The following is a 22,453-nucleotide window of genomic DNA, read 5'->3' as shown; positions in this document are numbered from 1 at the left end:
GAGTACGAGGGTCATTAAGCGCAGTAGATATATCGTCATAAAACATTTCGATTTCTTCGTCTGCTTTGGGAGTGTACTTAGATAATTTTGAGTTGATATCTACTGTTCAGCTTCAGAATAAGATATGCCACTGTAGATAATATACTTTGGATGTTTATTACCTTGTTCGCGTGGAATTTATGGACAAAGAAACTAACTGATTAGTAGTTTCAGGGCCAATCTGATAAAACATATTCCCTGATTTCAGTGTTTTTAAAGTTTCACCTCTCTTTCTAACTTCGCTGAAACCTATGACATCCCATTTAATTTTATTCAATTCAGTTTCCATTTCTGTGAATCTCTCCTCGGACAGTAGACTTCTGGCATTGTATGTACACCTACATGTTGAGCTGACATCAGGCGTATCACCAAAAATTGGGAACAAAGAGCACAAAATCGTAAAGAATGGAGGAGTTTAAGGGAGGCCTATGTCCAGCAGTGGACGTGATAAATGAAGGCATGATGATGATACCAAGACCTGGCTAAACAATTATTAAAGCTTATGGAAATAACACTACTAATTAAAAAAAGTGTTTTGATTTGTAGATAGGTCAAAAGTTTGTACCTTTAATTTTTAGTTTTGTTTACGCAGCTCTTGAGATTTATGGACTAAGCCACATGTACTGATATAATTGATTTCCAACTAAAGAATCGTTTGGCATTTATAGTTGAACATTAAGTTTCTTTAGACATTTTCTAGCAATATCCTTTTTAAATGTCAGTTTAAATATAACTGCTAAAGAGTCATTAGAACAGAAAACTCACAATTAGGCCGCTTTCTATGACCTCGTAACAGTTAAACGGCAGTTCAGTATCAATATCGAGAATATCTTTAGAAAATCTGCTCAACACTCTACCGATTGGATAAATGTCGAAAAAATGCATCGGTTGCCGTAAGACGCTGAAGAGCAGTCCTTTATGGATATCTGTGGCGGCATTTAGGGCCGCTATCGTCAAGTTTACCTCTGAAGAACAAACGAAAATTGCTACAAACGACGGTACAGTCAACTCACAATACAACGATGTTATTTTTTAGGGCGAGTCAAATAGATTACTCAAGTTACGATAGTTTTTCTTGCACAAACGAGCTCGTTTTCGGCCACAAAAACCTTTTCCTTCAAGACATTTGAAAAATGTAAGTATTTTAGCATAGAACACTGTTTTTAATTTCACCACGACATATTATATTGACTAAAAATAATCTCACGTTAAATTCTTAATAACATTTTCTTTACCACACTTCTGTCTTTAGTTTAATCAGAATCTATAAAATAGTACAGGATTTGGACACTTTTGGATATACTTTTGCTCGAAAGTATTCGAAATGACGCAGGGAACAATATTACTTGAGATGCATCGCATGAAAAATTGTAAATATATACGTCTTTGATGTAGAACCGTCAAAATTACTAAAAGAAATGTAAAAGCCAGTATATAATTCTCCAAACATTAGGTTCAGTAGAAGGTTACAGTGACACTAAACTATTGTATATCTCATCAATTAAATTTCTAAGAACCATGTAGTCATTAACAACCAGGTCCTTGCTCTTAAGTTCTTAAGTTGAGCGATATCAACATTTCAAGTAAATTTAGTTTTTTTTATTTTTGATCTTTATGTTTTCTGTAACACAATAATTCAAATATTTAGAACTAGTGGCCCACCAAGAAAAATGTGTTCAGTTAAACGTTTTTTAAGATTTCTACATGTCTGGCCTACATAAACTTTTATGCAAGTGCCACAAATGTGATTAGCACTTACCACACACGATAAAGCGCCTCTAAGCTCTTTATTGATGACAATTAAATACATTCTTAGCCTAAGCAATCTTTATTATGACAATTAAATACATTCTTAGCTTGAGTAATCTATTTACGTGACTGATCGCCATTTGACAAGAACTATCCCTACACGAGTACTACACTTACCATACAAAAGCCTAACAAAAATATTAAAATAATCTCTAATAATAATATCGATTATAAAAAAGGGTATCTTGCATTTAGACTACAGGGGAAGCATTCGTATAAAAAGTAAAAATGTGTATTATTGTTTTGTGTACTCGGTACGCAAGAAATTATTGCTCATATAATTTGAGCTCACGTTGAGCTTACGATAGAACAAGGTTTCTTTTATAGTGTCCAATAGGAACACCGTTTACAAAATATTATTGGGGTTGTATTTTATGACAAAAATATAGTTCAAAAATATAAATATAAAGTTATTTGCAACCAGTATTAAAATGTTATACAGTGATGAGTGTCTTACCACCCGGCTTTTTAACGTAAGAGATAGAAAATCGTAGAGGTGAGAAATAATCGGAAAAACCTATAATTTATATTACATTACATTACCACTAACGATAGTCTCACACCTTTAGACGTTAGCTTCGAGCTAAATCACCTCGGTCATAATTATTATGAGTAACGTCGAATGTGTGACGTATTTCCATTTTTTAATTTCGCATAAAGTAAAAACTGATTGACCACAATAAAGCAAAAATGTGTAGTGATTATTTAATCTAAAGTTTTAAATTATTAACCAAGAATAATTTCTACTATGATTTGAGGAGTTTCATACACTCTTGTCACGGAATAATTATAAATCCTTCGTGGATTAGTGGTAAGAATTCGACATTGCGATACAGACATCGCAGACGATTAGAGTTCAAAACCCACATATGGTTTCCTTTTTTTTTGTTTATTAATAATTTGAAATTATGCAAAAATCGTTTTGCTTTGAATCACTAAACAAAACTAAACAAAAACTAAAGTTAAAACAAAAAATCTTATTGACAAAATAGTATCGTCGTACTTTCGAAAATAAAGTAAAAACTTTTAAAGAATGTTTAAATAAGTAAAAATTCTACAAAAATAAAAAAATATCCGTGGCCACTAATCAATCGATTAGGAAAAGTCGCACTGAGATATTCACTGACGATGCGAGAATTATGTGCAGGACAACCATCGTGTTGAAATCATATGGAATTGAAAGGTATTGATAAATTACAAAAGGGCTGGGACAATTTCATTTTGCAGAAGTTCCAAGTATTTCCGCCCAGTCAACATACCGTCTATAAAAAATGGACCAATGACATGATTCCCTATTATGCCTCCCCAAACATTTACTTTTCGAAGACGCTGGGTACGAGCGACATAAATCTGACGAGGATTTCCTCGAGATCAATACCTAGCATTGATTGAATTGTGACGGCCATGCAATGAAAACGTACATTCATCGGTGAACAAAACGTTCTCTAAAAAATGTTCATCTTGATGTGACATTTCCATTACAGTTTGACAAAATTCTAAACGTCTATATTGATCCCCAGGGAATTGTTCGTTGGATTTATGAAGTTTATAGGGACGGTATCGATGTCTTTACAAAATTTCACCTACTCTAAATCTTGGAATTCCACATTGTTCTCCGAGACGAGATGTTGATTGGGTAGGATTTTGCTCAATACTTGCACAAATCAAAGTGTCCCTTAGTTCCAAATCTGGATTTACCTCCCTTAGTCTGCGAACTCCTCTTGGATCGAACACGGATCCATAAGTAAAAAAATTACGTATAATAGACTGAATTGTTGATCGTGCTGGAGCCGGCCTATTTGGAAACATATTTACAAATTGTTGTCTAATCATGTTGTCTGATAATCCATTCACATGCCAGACAACAATTTGCACTTTTTCCTCGACCGTTAAAATCCTTTTCACGAATTGTTTTTTCAATAGAAAGTTTCTGTTTACTGTAAAAAACACTTCTCGATGTGTTATTATTTGATAACTTGAAGGCTTGATGATTTGGTTAGCTATAAAGCAGGTAGCTGTTCGCGCGCATCCATTCCAATGTCGTCAATTGTTTTGAAAATCATTACCTGTACAGAGGAATTGATATTAACACTGATAATTTAGTGATGGATTTGACATTAAACAGTCTTCAATGGATTATTTTCCATTCACAACTGAAGACTGTAAAACTGGAATTGAATTTGAAATATTTTGTATTTCTATTTTATAACATTGAAATAAGAATAAATTGTAAATAATGAGTTTTTCGAAAACTTGTTACCTAATATGTATCATATTTTCTATTATTTTTGATTGAGTAAAACAAAAATTTTACCCTTGGTGTGAATTGAACCCCAGTCTTCTTATCGATAGACAACGTCTCTAACTATTACACCAATTCTAGATACAATAATTGTTTTCGGACTGATCATACCTATTTAGTTTAGTCAAATATTTCAGTTGAGTTATTTTTATTATTAAATAAACTTAAAAGATTTATAATTTAAAATCGCTACTAATTAATGTTTTTTACTATAATATATCTTAATATATTTAATCATTTGTTCTAACATCAGAAATTATTAAAATAAAATATTTTCGAGGTCATCCGTATAATTATGACTGAAGTCAAATAGACACGTCTAATAACTAGCCTTATCTCGTACTATCTCACAACTTAATCTGTCTTCTATCCTTTCCGCTATTTTGCCGGGTGGTAAGACACTCATCACTGTATATTAATAATGTTGCAGTGAATTTTGGAAAGTTACATTTAGACTTACGTTGCTTTAAACGCTAATATATTTGCGCGAGGCTGTGCAGAAGACTCAATATGAATAGGAACTTAGCTTACCATTCATAATTTCTGGATAAAAAAAGAATGTTTGCTATCACTCAGCCTCCGTACCGACCAGATCGAGCCTCTGTGGACTGTTTTATATTTCCAAAACTTACGTTATCATTGAGAGGTTGACGATTTGATCACATCGAGCACATCAAAGAAAAATCACTGGAGAAGTTAAACAGTTTTCCACAAGAACAGAAATTTGAGGGAAATGTACAGATTGTCAAAGGGATACATTATTATTGAATGTAAATGAAGAATATAATTGCTCACAGTCATAGTTGTGGCACAGAAAATACGAGAAATCTCCTCAATAGCTTCCGAAAACTGTAATATAAAGTACAAGCGAAAAATGTAATATGAAGTAGAAGCTTAACTTGATTGAAGTCATGTAAACAAGAAGAAAGGTTCCAAAGCTACGCATACTGTGAAAATCAGAGAGATGGCATACTTTGAACATGCGATAAATGTAAGCCAATTCAGATCATGTTGCGAGGCAAAAGGAGTTACGGGCATCCTGGCTAAAGACCATCGGATAACAGGCTAGACTGGAAACTGAATTTATACAAAATAATGCAACTGCTAACATTCACAAACGATAGGCACCAACAATAAAGAAAAATGTTAAACGATTTGTAATATTTTTAAACAAAGATTTTAGACATTTATTCCCTATCTAACATTTTGATAAACTCTCGTATATATATATATATATATATATATATATATATATATATATATAAATGTTTTGGATAACTTTTAGAAACATTAGTTTAGAAACAAAACAGATATTATGTAACTTCTGGATTCGATATAAATCTGAAATTAAATTTCTTATCCGGAATGGGCAGCAACTTTATTAACCCATCATCAACTTAGTAAAAAAGGTCTACAAATATAAGTTTTCAAACAAATATTATTTATAGTAGTGGATTAATTTGTTAAATATCCCCACATATATCCCAAAAGTACATTAATATTTTTATCCCACACAGAAAACATATACCAGCACCATACATAACACAGTTGGTTGTGGTATATTTAACAAAAACTTGTTCTCGCACAAAAAACCGGCCAAATCCCCACCAGTACCGAAAATTCTTCATTTAAAAACAAAATTATTCATTGTCATGAATTTTTAAACAAATAAACCAAGCAAGGATCTTAAATAACATTCACAAAATGTCCCATTATCCAAAGCATTTATAGGATGTGGAATTCCTATTCGATATACTGACGACACGGTCGTCTTGAGCGATAGCATCCAGGATATTTAAGAATTGTCGGATAAAAATGAATGTAACTAAGACAACATTTTTAACTATTCACCTGCTAACCGCACGACGATGCTTCCCAACAGATAGATCAAGAAAACATTGAGAGAATTATTCAATTCAAACATGTGAGATATTTACAACGTAGACCAACTAGAACCAAATAAAGAGATGTAAATTCAGAATTGAAAAAGCTTTCACAAAGTTTCTGAGAATATAATTATTCTTTTGTAACAACTTAAACGTATAATTGCGTCAAAAAATGATCAAATAAATGCTGTATTTGATCTGCGTTGTTATACGGAGCTGAGACCTGGATTCTACTGGACATCTAAGCAAATCAACAAAACAGTGATAAAAAATTCTGTATGTGAATTATTTAAAACTATTAGAACAAAAAAGATATAATATCTAGGGCATGTTCTTAGAGGTTATCATATAAAATCCTTCAGTTTCTAGTGACAGATAAAATCGGGACAGAGGAATTGAAATGAAGCAGATGTCATGGGTAAAGAACCATCGAGATAAGACAGAACAATGTAATGCTGAATAACCATTTTGATTAGCTGAAAACCGTCAAAAAACTCGTAAATGTAGGTGTCAATGTTACAGAAAGATTATGACACTGAAAGAAGAAAAATCTAGTCCTCATGGGTAACAGGAATTGTAAAAATGATGGAAAGTCTGAGAAACGTTGAGATCTGTGAGATGCACCCTATTAGACAACGGGTATGGTATCCTTCTCATCGCAAATCTTTATTATCGAAATAAACAAACGAACACATCTCTTGAGACAAGATTTCTGACTCAAAAGGCAAAAATTATGAACTCTAGATCGACTAAGTCGAAGGATCCAATCAATTTCGAGTGAAAATTTTGTCTAAAGGCAGACAAAAATCTAGAAGTCAAGCACATGCAATATATTATTAATACCAATTAACAAAAATTACAGAATCATGGAGAAAAATATTAAGCGAAGATTACTATATTTGCTAGATAATTACCAGATATTACAAAAAACATCAAGTTAAAAATAAAAAAAAATGATACTCCTCATGGTAATCGATTCTCGAAAGTTTTCGAGGTGCTTTACAATTTTTGTATTCATATGCTGTGAGCTACAAGTATGAACACCTTGCAAAAGATGGTTTATTTTGTTAATATTATATATAAATATTAAAAGAGTCACAGGAAGGATGCATAACACTATAGATTTCTTTCTTCATCACGTTGCTTTCGAATTCTGGTCCGGTCATCAGGTATCCCTAAATAAAGTCAATAAAGACTACTGCATTCTACTCTCGATAGCACAATAACCGTGTTCTGCACCAGTTAGCCAAATACTCTACAGTTAGAGATAATATCCAGTCTGGTTGGCACGAGAAAAAGCAAAAACCCCTAATTCGACCTTGGACGATTCGCATTCCAACTTTCCTCCCATTTGCCATCGATCTGGTGGTGGAGTCCCTCGCTCCTTTTTTTAACATCTTTCACAATATCTAGACATTTACTCATTCTTAGCTTCCCGCATTGGATACGGCTACCGCCGTATTCCCGTTCTCCTCCGCCAATCCTCCCGGTCCAAGGCATGCTCCTCCTCCAAACCTCTCGATTCCATCGCTCTTCTAATTCCTTCATTCCATGAGCGTCGAGGTCTGCCTCTTTTTCTTCTTCCAGGGGGCTTCCATCTCTTAAGTTTTTGGGGCCAACGTTCGTCAGGCATTCTCAATAGGTGTCAAACCATTTTAAACCTCTTCTTTCTATTCTGCCAATGACCGTTTCTGTAGCATTCATGTTATTTCTTATAGATTCGTTGGTCTTCCTTTCCAGCCTTGATGTTCTAGCACTTCTTCTCAAATAATCCATTTCAACTGCCAACAATCTTCTTTTCAGGTCTGCATTAATTGTCCCTACTTCAGAGTCATAACAAAGAACTGATTCAACCATGGTTTGCCCTATTCTTTTTTTGTTCCTTTTGGAAATGTTGCGATCCCACCATAAGGAGTTCAGGCATACTACAATTTTACGTCCCTGATTAATTCGGTGTTTAATTTCGGTTTCTCCTAAACCGTTCTTATCAATGAGTGCACCTAAATATTTAAATTTTTCTACTTGTTTGATTTCTACGTCCTCGTCTATCAACACTTCAAACCTTGCATCTGAAATCAAATCTACAATTGATAACTAAATATTCTGTTTTCTTCATTCTTCTTAACTTGTAACCTCCATTTTACATATTCTCTGTATAGACGCTTTATCATAAATTCTAGATCATAATAATCTTGAGCTAGGACGACTTGGTCATCCGCAAAGTTCAGGGAGAACATTACGTCATATCCTATGGGGATTCCCATTCCCTGGCAGTGGTTTTTCCAATTTTGGAGGGCTGCCTCAATATATAAATGAAACAGTAAGGGTGACATACTTTCTCTTAGTCCTTTAGTTACTTTTATTGGCTCTGATAGTCTATTTCCAATTTTTAGGTAAGTAGTGTTATCCCTGTATGCTTCTATGATTATTCCTAAAAGGTATGGACTAATGCCGAGTTGTTGTAAAGCTTGCCACAATTTAAGTCTTGGAACTGTATCATACGCCTTTTCTAGATCGATGAAGGCTAGATGCACTTCGGTACCAACCGCTATCCTTTTTTCTATTAATTGTTGAGAGTATAAACAAGTTGCAAGCATGCAAACATAATCAGTGCAAGATCTACCAGACATAAATCCACTTTGGTCTTCGCTAATTAGATGTACTAGATCATCTTGTACTTTTTCCATTTATGATCTTTCCAAACAATCTCCCGAAAGTAGGTAGGACACTTAATCATCTGTAACAGTTAGACTCTTTTCGATTACCCTTTTTAAAGATGGACACTTGGTGAGCGGTTTTCCATTCAAATAGGACTTTAATTTGTTGGTAGCAATGATTCAGTAGATAATTTATTCGTTCTATTATGAGTGGACCTCCTAAGTAACTCTACAGCTATATTGCCAGGTCCTGCAGATCGCCTGTTTTTCATTTTAATTAACACAGTACGGACCTCGTTGTTAGTAGTATTAATGTTACTATTTGTTTGTCCCTCCATACTGTATTCCTCTCCCATATATTCCAATATGGACTCTTAGAGTAAATTTTTATAGTGATTTCCCACTTTTCTATAGGAATTAAGTTGCTTAAGGAGTTATGGGTGTTTTTCTTTAGATTAGTGATAGTTCTCCATGCTTCCGTAGTCTGAGAACCACCAATTAAATTTTCAACTTGGACACATTTTTGTTCCCAGAAATTGTTTTTTGTCGTTGTTCTCTGTTCCTAATACTTCATACGCAATTTTTTTATTATCGTTTTGAGGTTGTTGTATTCTTGTTCTACATAGTTGTAACTTACTGTTTATTGCACTCTTTCTAACACCATATCTGCCGGCATCTCTCACAATATCGCGACATTTACCCATTCTTAGCTTCCCGCAACTGAATTGGTTATAACCTGTTCTTCTTTGCACTCTTTCTAACGACATGCTTGCCAACATCTTTCACAATATCTAGACATGTACTCACTCTTTCAAATTCCCGAAAACAATGTTTAGTTTTCCGCAACTGAGTTGGTTATAACTTGCTCTTCTTTGCACTCGTCTTAACGACATGATTGCCAACATACTTTAGAATATCTATCAAATATATATCAAAAATCGAACGACAAAGTGATAAGGTTGATCTAAAGAACTTCACCAATTCTTTAAAGCGTCTGCTTATAGCATTTCTACAAAATTATAACAAATTAAACCAGCTTTTACTAGATGTTCGGATATTTATGTTAGAACCTTAGAAACATTGCTCTTGTGTTGATGATTTCGTTATTGGCCCAGTTTGCATAAGAAATCAAAATCAGCACACAATACTTACTCTTCAAACAACAAATTATTTTTCAGTAATTCCCATTAAATAAAAGATAGTTCAGAAAATGCGTGTATAGTGAAATAATTAATGAAAATAATAACAAAGAGGATTCATAGAGAAAGCTTAGATTGAAAATTTAAAATAAAATTTAGGGGAATGTAGTCTTTATATCAAAGAAATCCTTTAAAAAAATAGTGTCTGTCTCTGCAAACGATTCGTATATTAATTGGTTATTTACAAGATTTTACTAATACATTAGAAAACCATTATTACTCTGTTTAAAATTTGGATAATTTGACAAGTGTTATTCAACATCTCCCCCCCCCCCCCCCCCAAATATAGTTAATTCTCCCCCTTTAACAGACAATTCTCAATATAACTGCTTTGTACCGTATTAAAAACTTCCAAGTTACTAACCGAATAGAAACAAGTGATCCAACCTCTCATTGTCATAGGTAAAACGTTGTCCAACGTGTCAATATCTTTGCTGAATCTATTCAGAATTCTTCCCAAAGGAGTTACGTCGAAGAATGTCGTACATGGAGCTTTCAATACGTTACCGAGTATCAAGTTATGCAAGGCTCTTGCTGAGTTTAACGATCCCACGTACAACGCCAACGATGCAAACAATATCGTTATAACTGAAAACCCAAAAAATATTGAAATGGTCATTTACACTATTTTTCAAGTACAATTTAAACATTGCTACTCAGTTTTAAAAACAGCCAGTAATTCCAAACTTAAATAAAGAACCATGTACTATCTTTATATTAATTATCGTTGAATTATGTTATCGGTATTATTTGAAGAGATCCAACTTCGCTTGGTGACCATAACGGGATCGTTGATTATTGATCATGGATCCACGTTCTTGATATTAAAATAGTCTAGTTTGTATGCAAGTATCCCTCTCATACCAATCAAATCTTCAATCAAAACAACATCAAAAACATCATTTTTAAACCAACTGGTATCAATACTCCACTTCCTCGATTAACGTCGTCTTCATAAACTACAAAAGTCAACAATAAGAAAAGCTAACCTTAAAGGAATTTAAGATCTCAAGATGAAGGACACGGAGTGACGTTTCGTTACGTTGTGTGTTGGATAAGACTTGCCTTTCGGATACTGGTCTCCAGCGAGGACTGAAATCTCGCGTACAGCAAAAGGGCAAGAGCTGTGTTGATCCTGATGTTCAGTAGACATAGGAAATGCGAAAGCACAGCCTATCGATCCTTATGGCTTGAGGAGATTTCAGCAAGAGGTGTCAGTAAAGTTACCACGGGGATAACTTGCGTTCATGGCAAAGTCGCTTTTTGATCCTTCGATGTCGGCTCTTCCTATTATTGCAAAGCAGACTTTGCCAAGCGTTAGATTGTTCACCCATAGACAGGAAATATGAGCTGGGGTCAGACCGTCGTGAGACACGTTCAATTTACACTATTCATGACTCGTCGTTACGATAATAATCCAGCTCAGTACGAAAGAAACTGCAGGTTCGAACATCTTTTACAGTCGGAAGGGTCAAACAATGTGACTTTACTACTCAATCATAGTTCGCTACGATTGTCGTACGAGCCCTTACTTCCTTTGAGATTATCGGTTTACGGTGGGGTCGATCCTTGCTAGTAGAACAAATCTATAGACGGAACAACATGGGTATTATAAACTTTTCGATGATGGAACTCGGAATTGTCTGTAGACAAGGCCTGACAATTCCCTGACAAGAAGTTTGACCTGATAGAGCAATTTACACGTTGCGATTTATTGAGACGTAGGACTTGATAACTCACAGCTTGATTGAGATCCCTGGTATATATTACCAGGGATCACCATATTACCATATTAACATTAAAACCAGTTTAAATATGGCTTCTTTTTTACATAATGACATGAAATAAACACCATTGAAGGCAGTAGCTTATCTTCTAGGAGCATCTTTCCCTAGATTCTAGGATCTAGGCAGCCTGTATTCTAGAATCTACTAAGTTCCGGTATTAGATAACTTATTGCTTCACTAGTAATTCCAGGAATCTTCTAAAACTGTCACAAATTATTTTATTGGACACTTTATAAAGACATCACTAATCAAAATCGTCCAGAGTTAGACAATCTCCCTCATAGACATACAAGTTCGTCGATGATAAGAACATTTTCGCCTACACTAACGCCTGTAATTTGGTTCATAGTGATAACACCAAGACTTCAAGTCTTGATTATTGAACTATAGTCTCGTCAGTGAATTGATAATCCTAGTCTGGACTATAGTGCCGGAATTCACTCTAGAATAAATCCAGACTCTTCTTCTTCTTCCTTCTTGTATGTAGGTTTTAAAGACTGATTCTTCATCTTCGTCAATTTGGTGACTTATCTCTATTCGTGCTATTCGTACTAACCTATCCTCTGCCATTCTACTAATGTGTTCGTTCCACTCCTGTTTCCGTTTTGTCACCCATCTATTTATGTATTCTATATTGCATGGTCTTCTTATGTTTTCGCTTCTCTTCCTATCCAACAAACTTTTCCCTTATATTCGTTGAAGTACTTTCATCTCTGTTGTTTCTAGTGGTCTTCTTGTTTTAGATGTGTCATGTCTTGTCTCCTCCGTGTATGTTAATATAGGTCTAATTGCTGTTTTATAGATTCTTGTTTTTGTGTCGTGTCTTAGGTGTTTGTTCTTCCAGATTGTGTCATTAAAAGATCCCGTCGTTTTACTTGCTTTTAAGCTTTGTTGTCGTACTTCTTTTTCAACATCTCCGTAACTAGTAATATTAGCTATTCCCAGATATATAAACCTTGCTTCCTGCTTTATAATTTTCCCATCATCCCATTTCCCATCATTTCGATTTTACATCGTAGTGGGTATTTCGATGTTGTCATACATTTGCTTTGTTTCATTTCGTATTCTTCTGTAGGTGTCTCAGGATTCTGGAGTAATTGATGTTTTGTATTTAGTGTAGGCCTCTCGTTTCTCTTTACATTTAACTTTTATGTCTTTTCTGAACCATAGTGTATTGCTGTTGTTTCTTTTGTTCAGCATGACTTTACGTTTTTCTAGAGGTTCTGTTACTGCTTCTTCAATGTTGTCTTTAAGTTTCTCCCAGCTCGCGTTTATATTTTCGATGTCGTCTATTTGTTTCAGCTGTACCTTCTGTGCTAGCCTCCTTTGGCACATTCCTCTTGTAGAGTCGTTCCATAGTGATTCTACTTTGAATTATTCCTTGGTGATTTCTACAGAAAATGTTTTGGTGTTATCTTGATTTGTATTTTTGCTAGTACTAGTTTGTGTTCACTCCCTGCATTTGCTGAGTTTAAAGTTCGGTTATCTAGAATCTGCTTTGGGTGAATTTTTCTGTAGAAATAGAAATCCAAACTCAATTCAAAATTCAAAAGTTCTCATCTTCGCCGATAATTAAATGGTCGATAATTAAAAGCTACCGATTATACTCGTTTTAAATAAGCGCCCGTAAACAATTCCAATATGAGTTCACCATAGAAATCATGGATTCAATAAGTCTATCTGCAAAATCTTGAAAAACATTGAAAATATTGGTTCCAGAAAAAACAGCTGTAGCGATGCCAGATTGAGCATATGGATATCTTTAAAAGAAGTCCTCCAGTTAATAAAATCTATTCATCGCAATGAAAAAGAGCGTCTAAAAATTACGCGTTTTAACGAACACACAAACCTTTCTCGAAGTAGCGCTCGCCCTAGATTCTCTCTACAGTTATTTTACAATCAATTGCCCATCGGAAAATCACTCGGTGTTCATTCATTTCGTGCCATTTTTCTCAGCTGTAAATATAGTTCGTGTGAAACTAGATATGAGTGTCGTCAGCATTGCCGTGAAATATGGACCGGCCTCATAATTAGTCCAGAAGAAGACAAGTTATTATTACTTAAGTATGAAATTACTGGTCGTTGCTGAATCTGTAGGTAACTACTCATGTATTCAGTTAAATTTGAAATAATACTAAAAAACCGTTAAAAGCAATGCTATTAACTCTAAAATTCTTTTGTAGTGGCGATAGATTTTCAGTGACAAGGTTCTATTTCAAGCAAACCTGAAGTTAAACTTGTATGTGACAGGGATATATCTAATTCATATATGTGCTTTATCGGAGCTTAGGATCTTTCCGTGTATTTGCTCTGGATGAAGAAGTATGTCGAAATGAAGGGGAAAACCATACAAAATATTGCTTCCCTTTTAGAAGATTCCTGTATAAAATCTAAGAATAGTTTGGACTTAAAGTGTTGTTGGTGGAGGTGTAAACAATACATATAGGAATTTACGAAAATGGTTGCGTTTCGATTTAATTTGAGCTTCTTACCACTCCCTAACACGTGTTTCTGGGTCTACCCGTCATCAGAGAGAGTTTGTAAGAAAAAAGTTTTCTCTAAAAAATTAAATCGAAACGCAACCATTTTCGTATATTTATCGTTCTTACTCGACGCAATGAGTACAAGAAAGATGGTAATTTATATGGGTAAATTGTTGATGCATAGTGGAATATAAATATTCCCAGCATCGCTCTTAATGGCTTGATTAAGCGTGAGTATACAATTTACTTTAATTGCTATCGACACTTCATATAGGAATTATTTAAAGATGAGAAACAAATGGGAGACATAGAACTGCAAAACAGTAGAGAAACTGGGCCAAGTATAACAAAAGTAGAATTCATACATGCAACAATTGTCAGCAGAAGATGAACACGAGAAGCTCAATACAGAAGATGGCAGCCGCACACCATGTCCAATATATGGCGCTCACAAGAACACAAAACGTAACGTAAATTACCATTGGCCAAACCCTCTGACTAATGGTAGACGTAACAGTCCAATAGAAACAATGGTCACGCAAATTGAAACAATAGATCATGCTCACTGACCAATAGAAACGTTCACTAACGTAACTGCCCCATAGAAATAATGAACCAATAGCCGTATCCGCTGACAAAACAGACCAATGGAAACAATGGACCACCACCACTGATCTCGGCCTGATGTTTATAGTGTCCAGTATTTGCCCCAACAACGAACAAAGTTTCCCGTTAAAACAATACAAGGAATGGCTGCAACATATACGAGACATCGGCCAAGAAGTCTAATATAAGAATTTTAGGATGGATTAATTATTTACGTGGATTATCAAATGGGTTTAACCATGAAATTGGTTATCATAAAGAATTGATGGATTCGACCGTTACTTGATGGAAATTCATTTTATTTAACAATAAAACACTGAAAACTTTGTTTTCAAAAATTCCACAAAATTTATTTTAAATTCTTATCACTACAGCTGTTTCGCCTAATTGGCTTTCTCAAGTGATCTGTTTTTGGCATGGGTTTACACTTTATAGTCTCTAATGAAATAGGTTGAGGAGGGGAGAACTGTTTGTCTCAAGCTGGTCATTCAGAATTATATCTGTGTTTTTTAATTTGTTGATTTCCATAGATTCTAACAAAGATAGCTAATTTTTTAGATTTAAAAATTACCAGACTTAAAAACAAACATGACTTCTCCATATTTCATAAACCTACCCATACTGACACGACTATTCACAATTCATCATCCCATCCCACACAACATAAACTGGCAGCCTATCATAGTATGTTACATAGATTAACAACAATTCCTATGTCAAAATACAATTTTGAGACAGAATTAAATATCATTAAGCAAATAGCGGTAAACAATGGATACAACGAACAAACAATTAATAAAATGTTAAATCAAAAACTACACAAGAAAGCCCTGAACTTAGTATTTCCACCACCAGAGAAAAAACCCAGTACCTTCTGCTCGATTACATATACAGGCAAAATATCAACAAAAATAGCCAAACACATAAAAAAGAAAGGAATAACACCTGTTTTCAGAACAAATAACAACCTAGGCAAATATATTAAAAACAACAAGAGCCAACATAAAAAACACTTACACAGTGGTGTGTACAAACTTAAATGTGGCGACTGCCCAAAAACTTACATTGGTCAAACAGGTAGAAATTTTAATAAACGAATAGCAGAACATAAAAGGGCTTTCAATAATAGAAAAACAGATTCTACATACGCACTTCACCTTCTAGATCATAATCATTCTTTTAATGACGAATTTAAAATTCTACACATTCAAAATAAAGGCCTTAAGCTATCTTTGTTAGAATCTATGGAAATCAACAAATTAAAAAACACAGATATAATTCTGAATGACCAGCTTGAGACAAACAGTTCTCCCCTCCTCAACCTATTTCATTAGAGACTATAAAGTGTAAACCCATGCCAAAAACAGATCACTTGAGAAAGGCAATTAGCCGAAACAGCTGTAGTGATAAGAATTTAAAATAAATTTTGTGGAAGTTTTGAAAACAAAGTTTTCAGTGTTTTATTGTTACATATCATAAAGAAACTTAAGAATTATAATTGGGCAATTCTACCCTTATAGGATAATACAAAGCAAATGAAGAATAGGTGTCACAAATTTGCTATGTACAGAACCTCTGATTTAAGCTTCACTTAGTCACTGGTATATATTTAATATTTTAGGATATATTAGACTTTTTTCGCCATTGCTATTTGGTAGCACAATTGTAACAAGTTCTTGTCATTACTATTACCGATAAACACGCCCAAAAGGGTTAAAAATGTGTCTGCTTGATATTTAAATATAATCTTAGACGTTTTGCTTTTAAAAGTGTAAATGAGCCATTTTAAATCAACAAAAATAAACATAAAAACAACATAAAATAATACAAAAGCAAGTGGTTTTATCAATAACATTGGAAACAAATTACTAAGCGAAAACTAAATAAATCAAAGCCAAAATAAAAATACGTGTTAAGAAAACTTTATTTCTTTCGCGATATTTACAAAATGTTAAGTATTTTTATTAATTGTGGGTTAGCATTAGAACTTTCTAACGTCATTAGAATCGGTATGGTCCTTTGTCAATAAGTTTTGATTACATCAGAGGTAAAGATGATCTAACGCGTTATTTATTTAGGGTTATGTCTATTGTTTGATTCTAAACAAACCAAATGCATATGATTGTAGATTTCAATGTAACTGTCTGAGCTCGTGGATCTTTTCACACTACGATCTAAGAAAATTTAAACCAATCTTTTAGCCCACACGATCCAGACTTCTAAGAAACCCCATTACTGGTTTCACAGCTGCATTTGTTACCGGATGAGGTTCCAAAAAGTCCTTGTCCAGGTGTTTATAGTATTGTCGAACAATTACCTTTACAGTTACAGACACAATGGCGGCATTTTCATTTGCATTTATGCAAAATCTACATATTGCTCTGACAACTTTAGCCATTATACAGAAATGATATCTGAGAGAGCCATGTCCAAAAAGAACACCTTTGATTACTCTAACTTCAGCTTTTGGAAGCTCTACAGGTATTTTTACACGGAAAGACACGGATCCTATGATACTTTCTCAACAATTATTTATCATTTATCTAGCCTCTTGCCATACGACTAAGATATAGCAATTTGTTCTGTTTGAAAGTAGACAGGATTTTTTTACAAGAGTCTTTCCACCCGTATACAAAATCAAGGGAAGGGCAATTAATTGTGCGCAAATTCCTATAGTCTATGGAAAGAATCTTCTATATTAACATTTCCCTATTAACTATATTGGGGATATAGTAAATAGGGAGCTGTGATCTTGGGATCACCATAGGCTGTAGTCCAAAGTGCTGCAGAGGACTGGATCCGAGAAAATCATGAGCGATATTGGGAGAGAATCCCAAAACAAACACATGGGAAAAATCTTCATCGGTGGACCAAATACAAAAAGAAAAGAGAAACTGCTCCATATGGGCAGGAATAAACTGAGAACAGTAACAGAAATATTGAGCAGACACGATAATTACTGAATAAAATAGACATAAACAATGAAGACCTTGACTGTAGACACTGCGATAAGAAACCAGAAACTGTGAACCGCTAAAAGCAACAACTACAAGAACAATCAAGTGACGACCCTGGTATATTTAGGACACACCAAGTAAAACACCTGTTCAAATTTGTACAGGGTACAAAAGTTTTACGCTGGGTGTAGGAAACAATAATGGACAGGAAGCTCAATAAGCTTCAGCTTCAGTGATAACGGAAAACTTTGGCATCAGACGTGCCCAGGGAACAAAAAAAATTTCGTGGACGGATAGAGTCCTTCCAAGACTGGTCCAAACTCCAACATATTAATAACTTTTTGAGTTATTTTCTTCTTAAGGCGCCCTCTACATTACTGAAGGTTGGCTATAACTACAGCAAATTGCTCTCTATCTTAAGCTGTTTTTAGTATCAAATGTGTGTCCATGCCTGTCCCGATTGTTACATTTTTCAGCCAGGAGCATTTTCTTCCTGGACCTCTTCTTCCTTCCACTTTCCCTTCCATTATCAGTCGTATGAAGTTGTATTTTTCCCCTCTGTAAATATGTCCTAGATAACTCGTTTTTCTGGTTTTTACAATATTTGGGAGTTCTCTCTCAGTCCCCATTCTTCTCAGCACCTCGTTGTTGGTCATGTGCTCTGTCCAAGAGATCTTCAGCATCCTTCGAAAAACCCACATTTCACAGTCTTCTACACGTCTCGTACTTGTGATTCCGAGAGTCCATGTTTCCACTTCGTCCAGCAATATGGAATAAATGAATGTTTTTACAAATTGGTATTGAATATCCAACGATAAGGTAGAGTTTATTAGGAATTTTTTCATTTTTTGAAAAACGGACCTAGCATACTCTATATGAGCACTTATTTCAACTTCGTAGTCAAGATCGTTTCTTATCCAGCAACCAAGATACTGGAATTTTTGTACGGGTTCTATTTGTTTGACATAAGTTTGTTCATTTGGGGTTTATTTAGTGTGGAGTAAAGTCTGGTCCTGTATTCGACAATAGAGAGATAAAGGTTTTGTATGCGTGGAGGAGATTAAGATGATTGGCATTCCCAAATTTTCTGCATAATTCTTTCAGGAGATAGCTCTCTTTCTCACCCTAGTTTCGCTCTCTTTCATTACGGAAGGGTGGTTATGCTATAAAATATGGGCGCCAGTATTGAGCACTGTGGAACTCCTGCTTGAGGAGTAAAGTAAGTGAGCCTGAGGTGATTCCTTCTCTCCATTTCAGTCTGCCTCTCTTTCTTCTATTCCTTGGAGCATAATTAATTACCTCTTTTCGCTATCGTTCATTATTCATTCTCAGTACATGTTGTTCCTTTCTTTGCTATTCTTGTTCCTAGATATTTAAATTCTTCGCATTTTTTTTATACTCATAATAGAAAGTTGACGTTAAAACTTTGACAAATCTATCAAAGTGGCTTAAGATAACTAAATTGCAGTATGAACTGATGAGGTAGAAAATCTTTATAAATTGCATGATATACCTTTTATAAAAAGCTCCAAAAACTAACCAGAACAGAATGATACACTAAATTCTTTACTCTCAGTTCCTTCTTTAGCCGGTTATGAGTAAGACGGTTTACAGTTACCAGCTGTTGAGGACTCACAAGTTCTGGAGTTCAGACTCAAATCAATATTTTGACGTTAGTAAAGGCACATTCGTGGTTGAGTAATGCAAGTGACTAGAAACGAAGAACTAAGTAACTTAACTAAATTACCAGCAAGGAGTTTGAACTCTACTGGAAGTCCATAAACAATTTGGTTGACTTAGAATCAATACTTGGACTTCCGTCGACAGAACCCGGATGTCATGATGTCTCTGTGATGATAAATTCTACTAAGTCGTTACATTACTAAACATACTCTTTAGTTTTCTTAACACTGCACAAAATAATTACAAACTAAAAAGTTAGAAGTTACCTTAATATTAAATATATCTAACTGTAGATCAAACAAACCAACAGAGAGTCGTTAAGAGGTAAAATTGAAATTTATAAAGACCCACGGCCGATGCAATTATTAATAAAAGATTAATCCTCAAAAGTTAAAAAATGAAATCAGTCCGTTATACGATAATCCATACTTATCTATCAAATAATATAATAAATATAGCTAGAATAATGTCTTCTAAGTATAATAAAGATCTAAGATTTCTATAAGTATCGTCTACATGGGTTTGTTAACGATATTTTTGTATTTTTAGATTCAAACTACCCATTATTTCCAAATCAGTGCCCTCTTACTATAAACTGAACCAAGTATGGACATTTTAAGGCAATACCAATATGCAGGGTGGTTCGTAAAGAACGGATATTTTGCAGGATAGAACCTGAAGGTACAATATAATCCATTCTATATAAACCATCCTATATATTACCTTATGCAAAAAAATGTATGTGCGTATCGTACTTTTGTTATTTAAGAATGAACCGGTTGCATGGACTTGCCTCATAGGTCCCGTTAGATAATGACATTGTTATTGTTGATGGATCATCAAATCTTAATCGAGTTGAACAAAACGTTTCGCAATCAAATTTAAAACAATTTGTTGATGCCTCGATACAGAATTTACCTACAATAAAGCAAAACACGAGACTAATCGAAAAGACAATAGAATCACTGCTGACTATATATCATCATAATCATAATAATTAAATTAAGGAATTACTACATTCGTGATTGACGCAAGTAGATAGGGATGCACTTGAGACCAGTCTACTTTTTGAACTTAGTAGCTGACTTGAGGTTACATGATATTTTACGTGATTTTCGACGTAAAACCTACCGAGAGACGTCAAATTTCACGTCTCACGTACAATTTCACGTGCTGTCGACGTGTTTATACAACACTTTACGCAACTTTCGACGTGAAACATAACATTTAAAGTAAGATGTTACATTTAACGTCGAAAATCACGTTATGTTTCACGTCGTGTCATCGTGAAGTAAGCTTAAAGTCAGTTAACACCGATCGTATCGCTTCAGCTCGGGTCAGTCGGTGTGGTCCAAAGATAAAAAATGCACTGATCCCGAGTGGAAGTTGAGGACGACAAGACTCTACGTACTCAAGTTTCATCAGCCTTTTCCTAGCATGAAGGTCTCTACTGAGAGTGAGCATAATCAACCAAGCATAATGAACCAACAAAAATCACGACGAACAGCTAGAAAAGACAGCGAGTGGACCTGAGCACCGCGGTCAGTTTAAGTACGTACTGAAGTACGACCTCGGCCCAAAAGAGAATCATATAGTAGCAGGCGCTGAAGACTACCACACTGCACAAAATATAAATGAAGAATATACACAAAAGCCTTTCAGTTCGCAGGCCGAAAGGTTTGTCACAGTAATCGACCTCTTTTTCTACAGCCAATAATTTTGATTTACCATTACAATTATTCGCATCTCATCGTAATAGATAGTTGGCGATGATTTTAACCCAGATTCGTTTGTTTATGGCGGATCTGAACCTTTCTAATGGTATTTTATCAGTCCACCGTCTCATACTTTTCAGCCACGAGATTTGTGATGTATGGGGCACAAAAAATGACTTTGTTAAGGCAAATCGATGTAATAGAATGCGATTTCTTTCCTTTATTAACGATTTTATTAGTTTTAGCAAGAAATTTATAGGTTTGATAGATAATACAGGCAGTCTATAAGAAACTAATTTTTTTAATTCATCTGGTTATGATTTCTGCAGGATTTTATTCTAGATGAACATTTACTCTGGAGGATGAGTTTTTTACGATGTTGTTCAATTTTAGTGTGCAAGAACTTGCTGTACCTTCTTCCACGTAATCAATGCAAATAAAGTGATCTTCGGTGGATCTTCTCCACTTTTTTCCAATGCCTTGACTATTTGATCGTTTTCGGTTTGTGAAGGTGCAAACATACATTCGCGATCATAAAATCCGGGTCATCTTAAAAATTTCAAGTTTCTTCAATATTTTTGCCTTTGGTGCAGTAATAACCTTTTTTTTGGCTAATGTATTTTTTATTTGTCATCAATGTTTGTTTTGAAAGAAAAAAAAAATGGTTTTTTATTGTTTTTATTGAAAAAAACAGAAAACAAATCAAATTGTTGATAAAACAGACATACGAAAAAATATGGAAAATACAGAACGTGGTAAAAAATCAGTGAAATTTCAATGACCAATATCGTGTATTGCCTCCCCTTGCTCTAATAACCTCTTGCAGACGACGGGGCATACTCTCAATTTTTCTTCGGATTACATGTTGTGGTATGTTATTCCACTCACTCACTAACAGATCCTTAAGCTCCTGTGCGTTGTTAAGAGGAGGTGTATGGGTTTGAATACGTTTTTTTTTCAAATCGTCCCAGAGATGTTCGATGGGATTCAAGTCCGGAGACCTAGCTGGCCAGGCTACCCTCGTAATTCCAACTTCGTCCAAGCATTACATACTGATCTTGGCAACGTGCGATCCCACGTTGTCCTGCATAAAAACGGCGTTTTCTCCAAGCCCTGCCATGTTGGGCATAACATGTTCTTCCGAAATCTCCGTAATGTACCTTCGTGCAGTTAGGGACCCATTTTCGATGAAGGGTAATTCTGTGTGGAAGTCGGAAGATATACCTCCCAAGCCATGACCGAGCCTCCACCAAATGGCATTCTTGGAGCAATGCAAGCTTGTGAAAATCGTTCACCGGTTCTCCTTCAAACTCTTACACGTCCATCGGAT

The 22,453-nt window shown here is 34.8% G+C and overlaps 1 protein-coding gene across 12 annotated transcripts in view; it reads right to left on the bottom strand.

Annotated features, from left to right (window-relative positions):
* MRP (Multidrug-Resistance like Protein 1) overlaps window positions 1–22,453 on the bottom strand; it is a 197,852-nt gene that overhangs the window by 78,917 nt on the left and 96,482 nt on the right. For 3 of the 12 annotated variants that reach the window (XM_072545234.1, XM_072545235.1, XM_072545241.1), the window contains one exon: window positions 10,257–10,480. The exons of the other annotated variants lie outside the window; for them this stretch is intronic. In XM_072545234.1, coding sequence (XP_072401335.1) covers window positions 10,257–10,480 — 224 coding nt within the window. The remainder of the gene's footprint in view (window positions 1–10,256; window positions 10,481–22,453) is intronic. 12 annotated transcript variants of the gene reach the window in all.

The sequence above is a fragment of the Diabrotica undecimpunctata genome, chromosome 9 (assembly GCF_040954645.1).
Source record: "Diabrotica undecimpunctata isolate CICGRU chromosome 9, icDiaUnde3, whole genome shotgun sequence".
NCBI lineage: Eukaryota > Metazoa > Arthropoda > Insecta > Coleoptera > Chrysomelidae > Diabrotica > Diabrotica undecimpunctata.
Note: the sequence above shows the minus strand (reverse complement) of the source record. Positions and strands in the feature narration are given on the sequence as shown.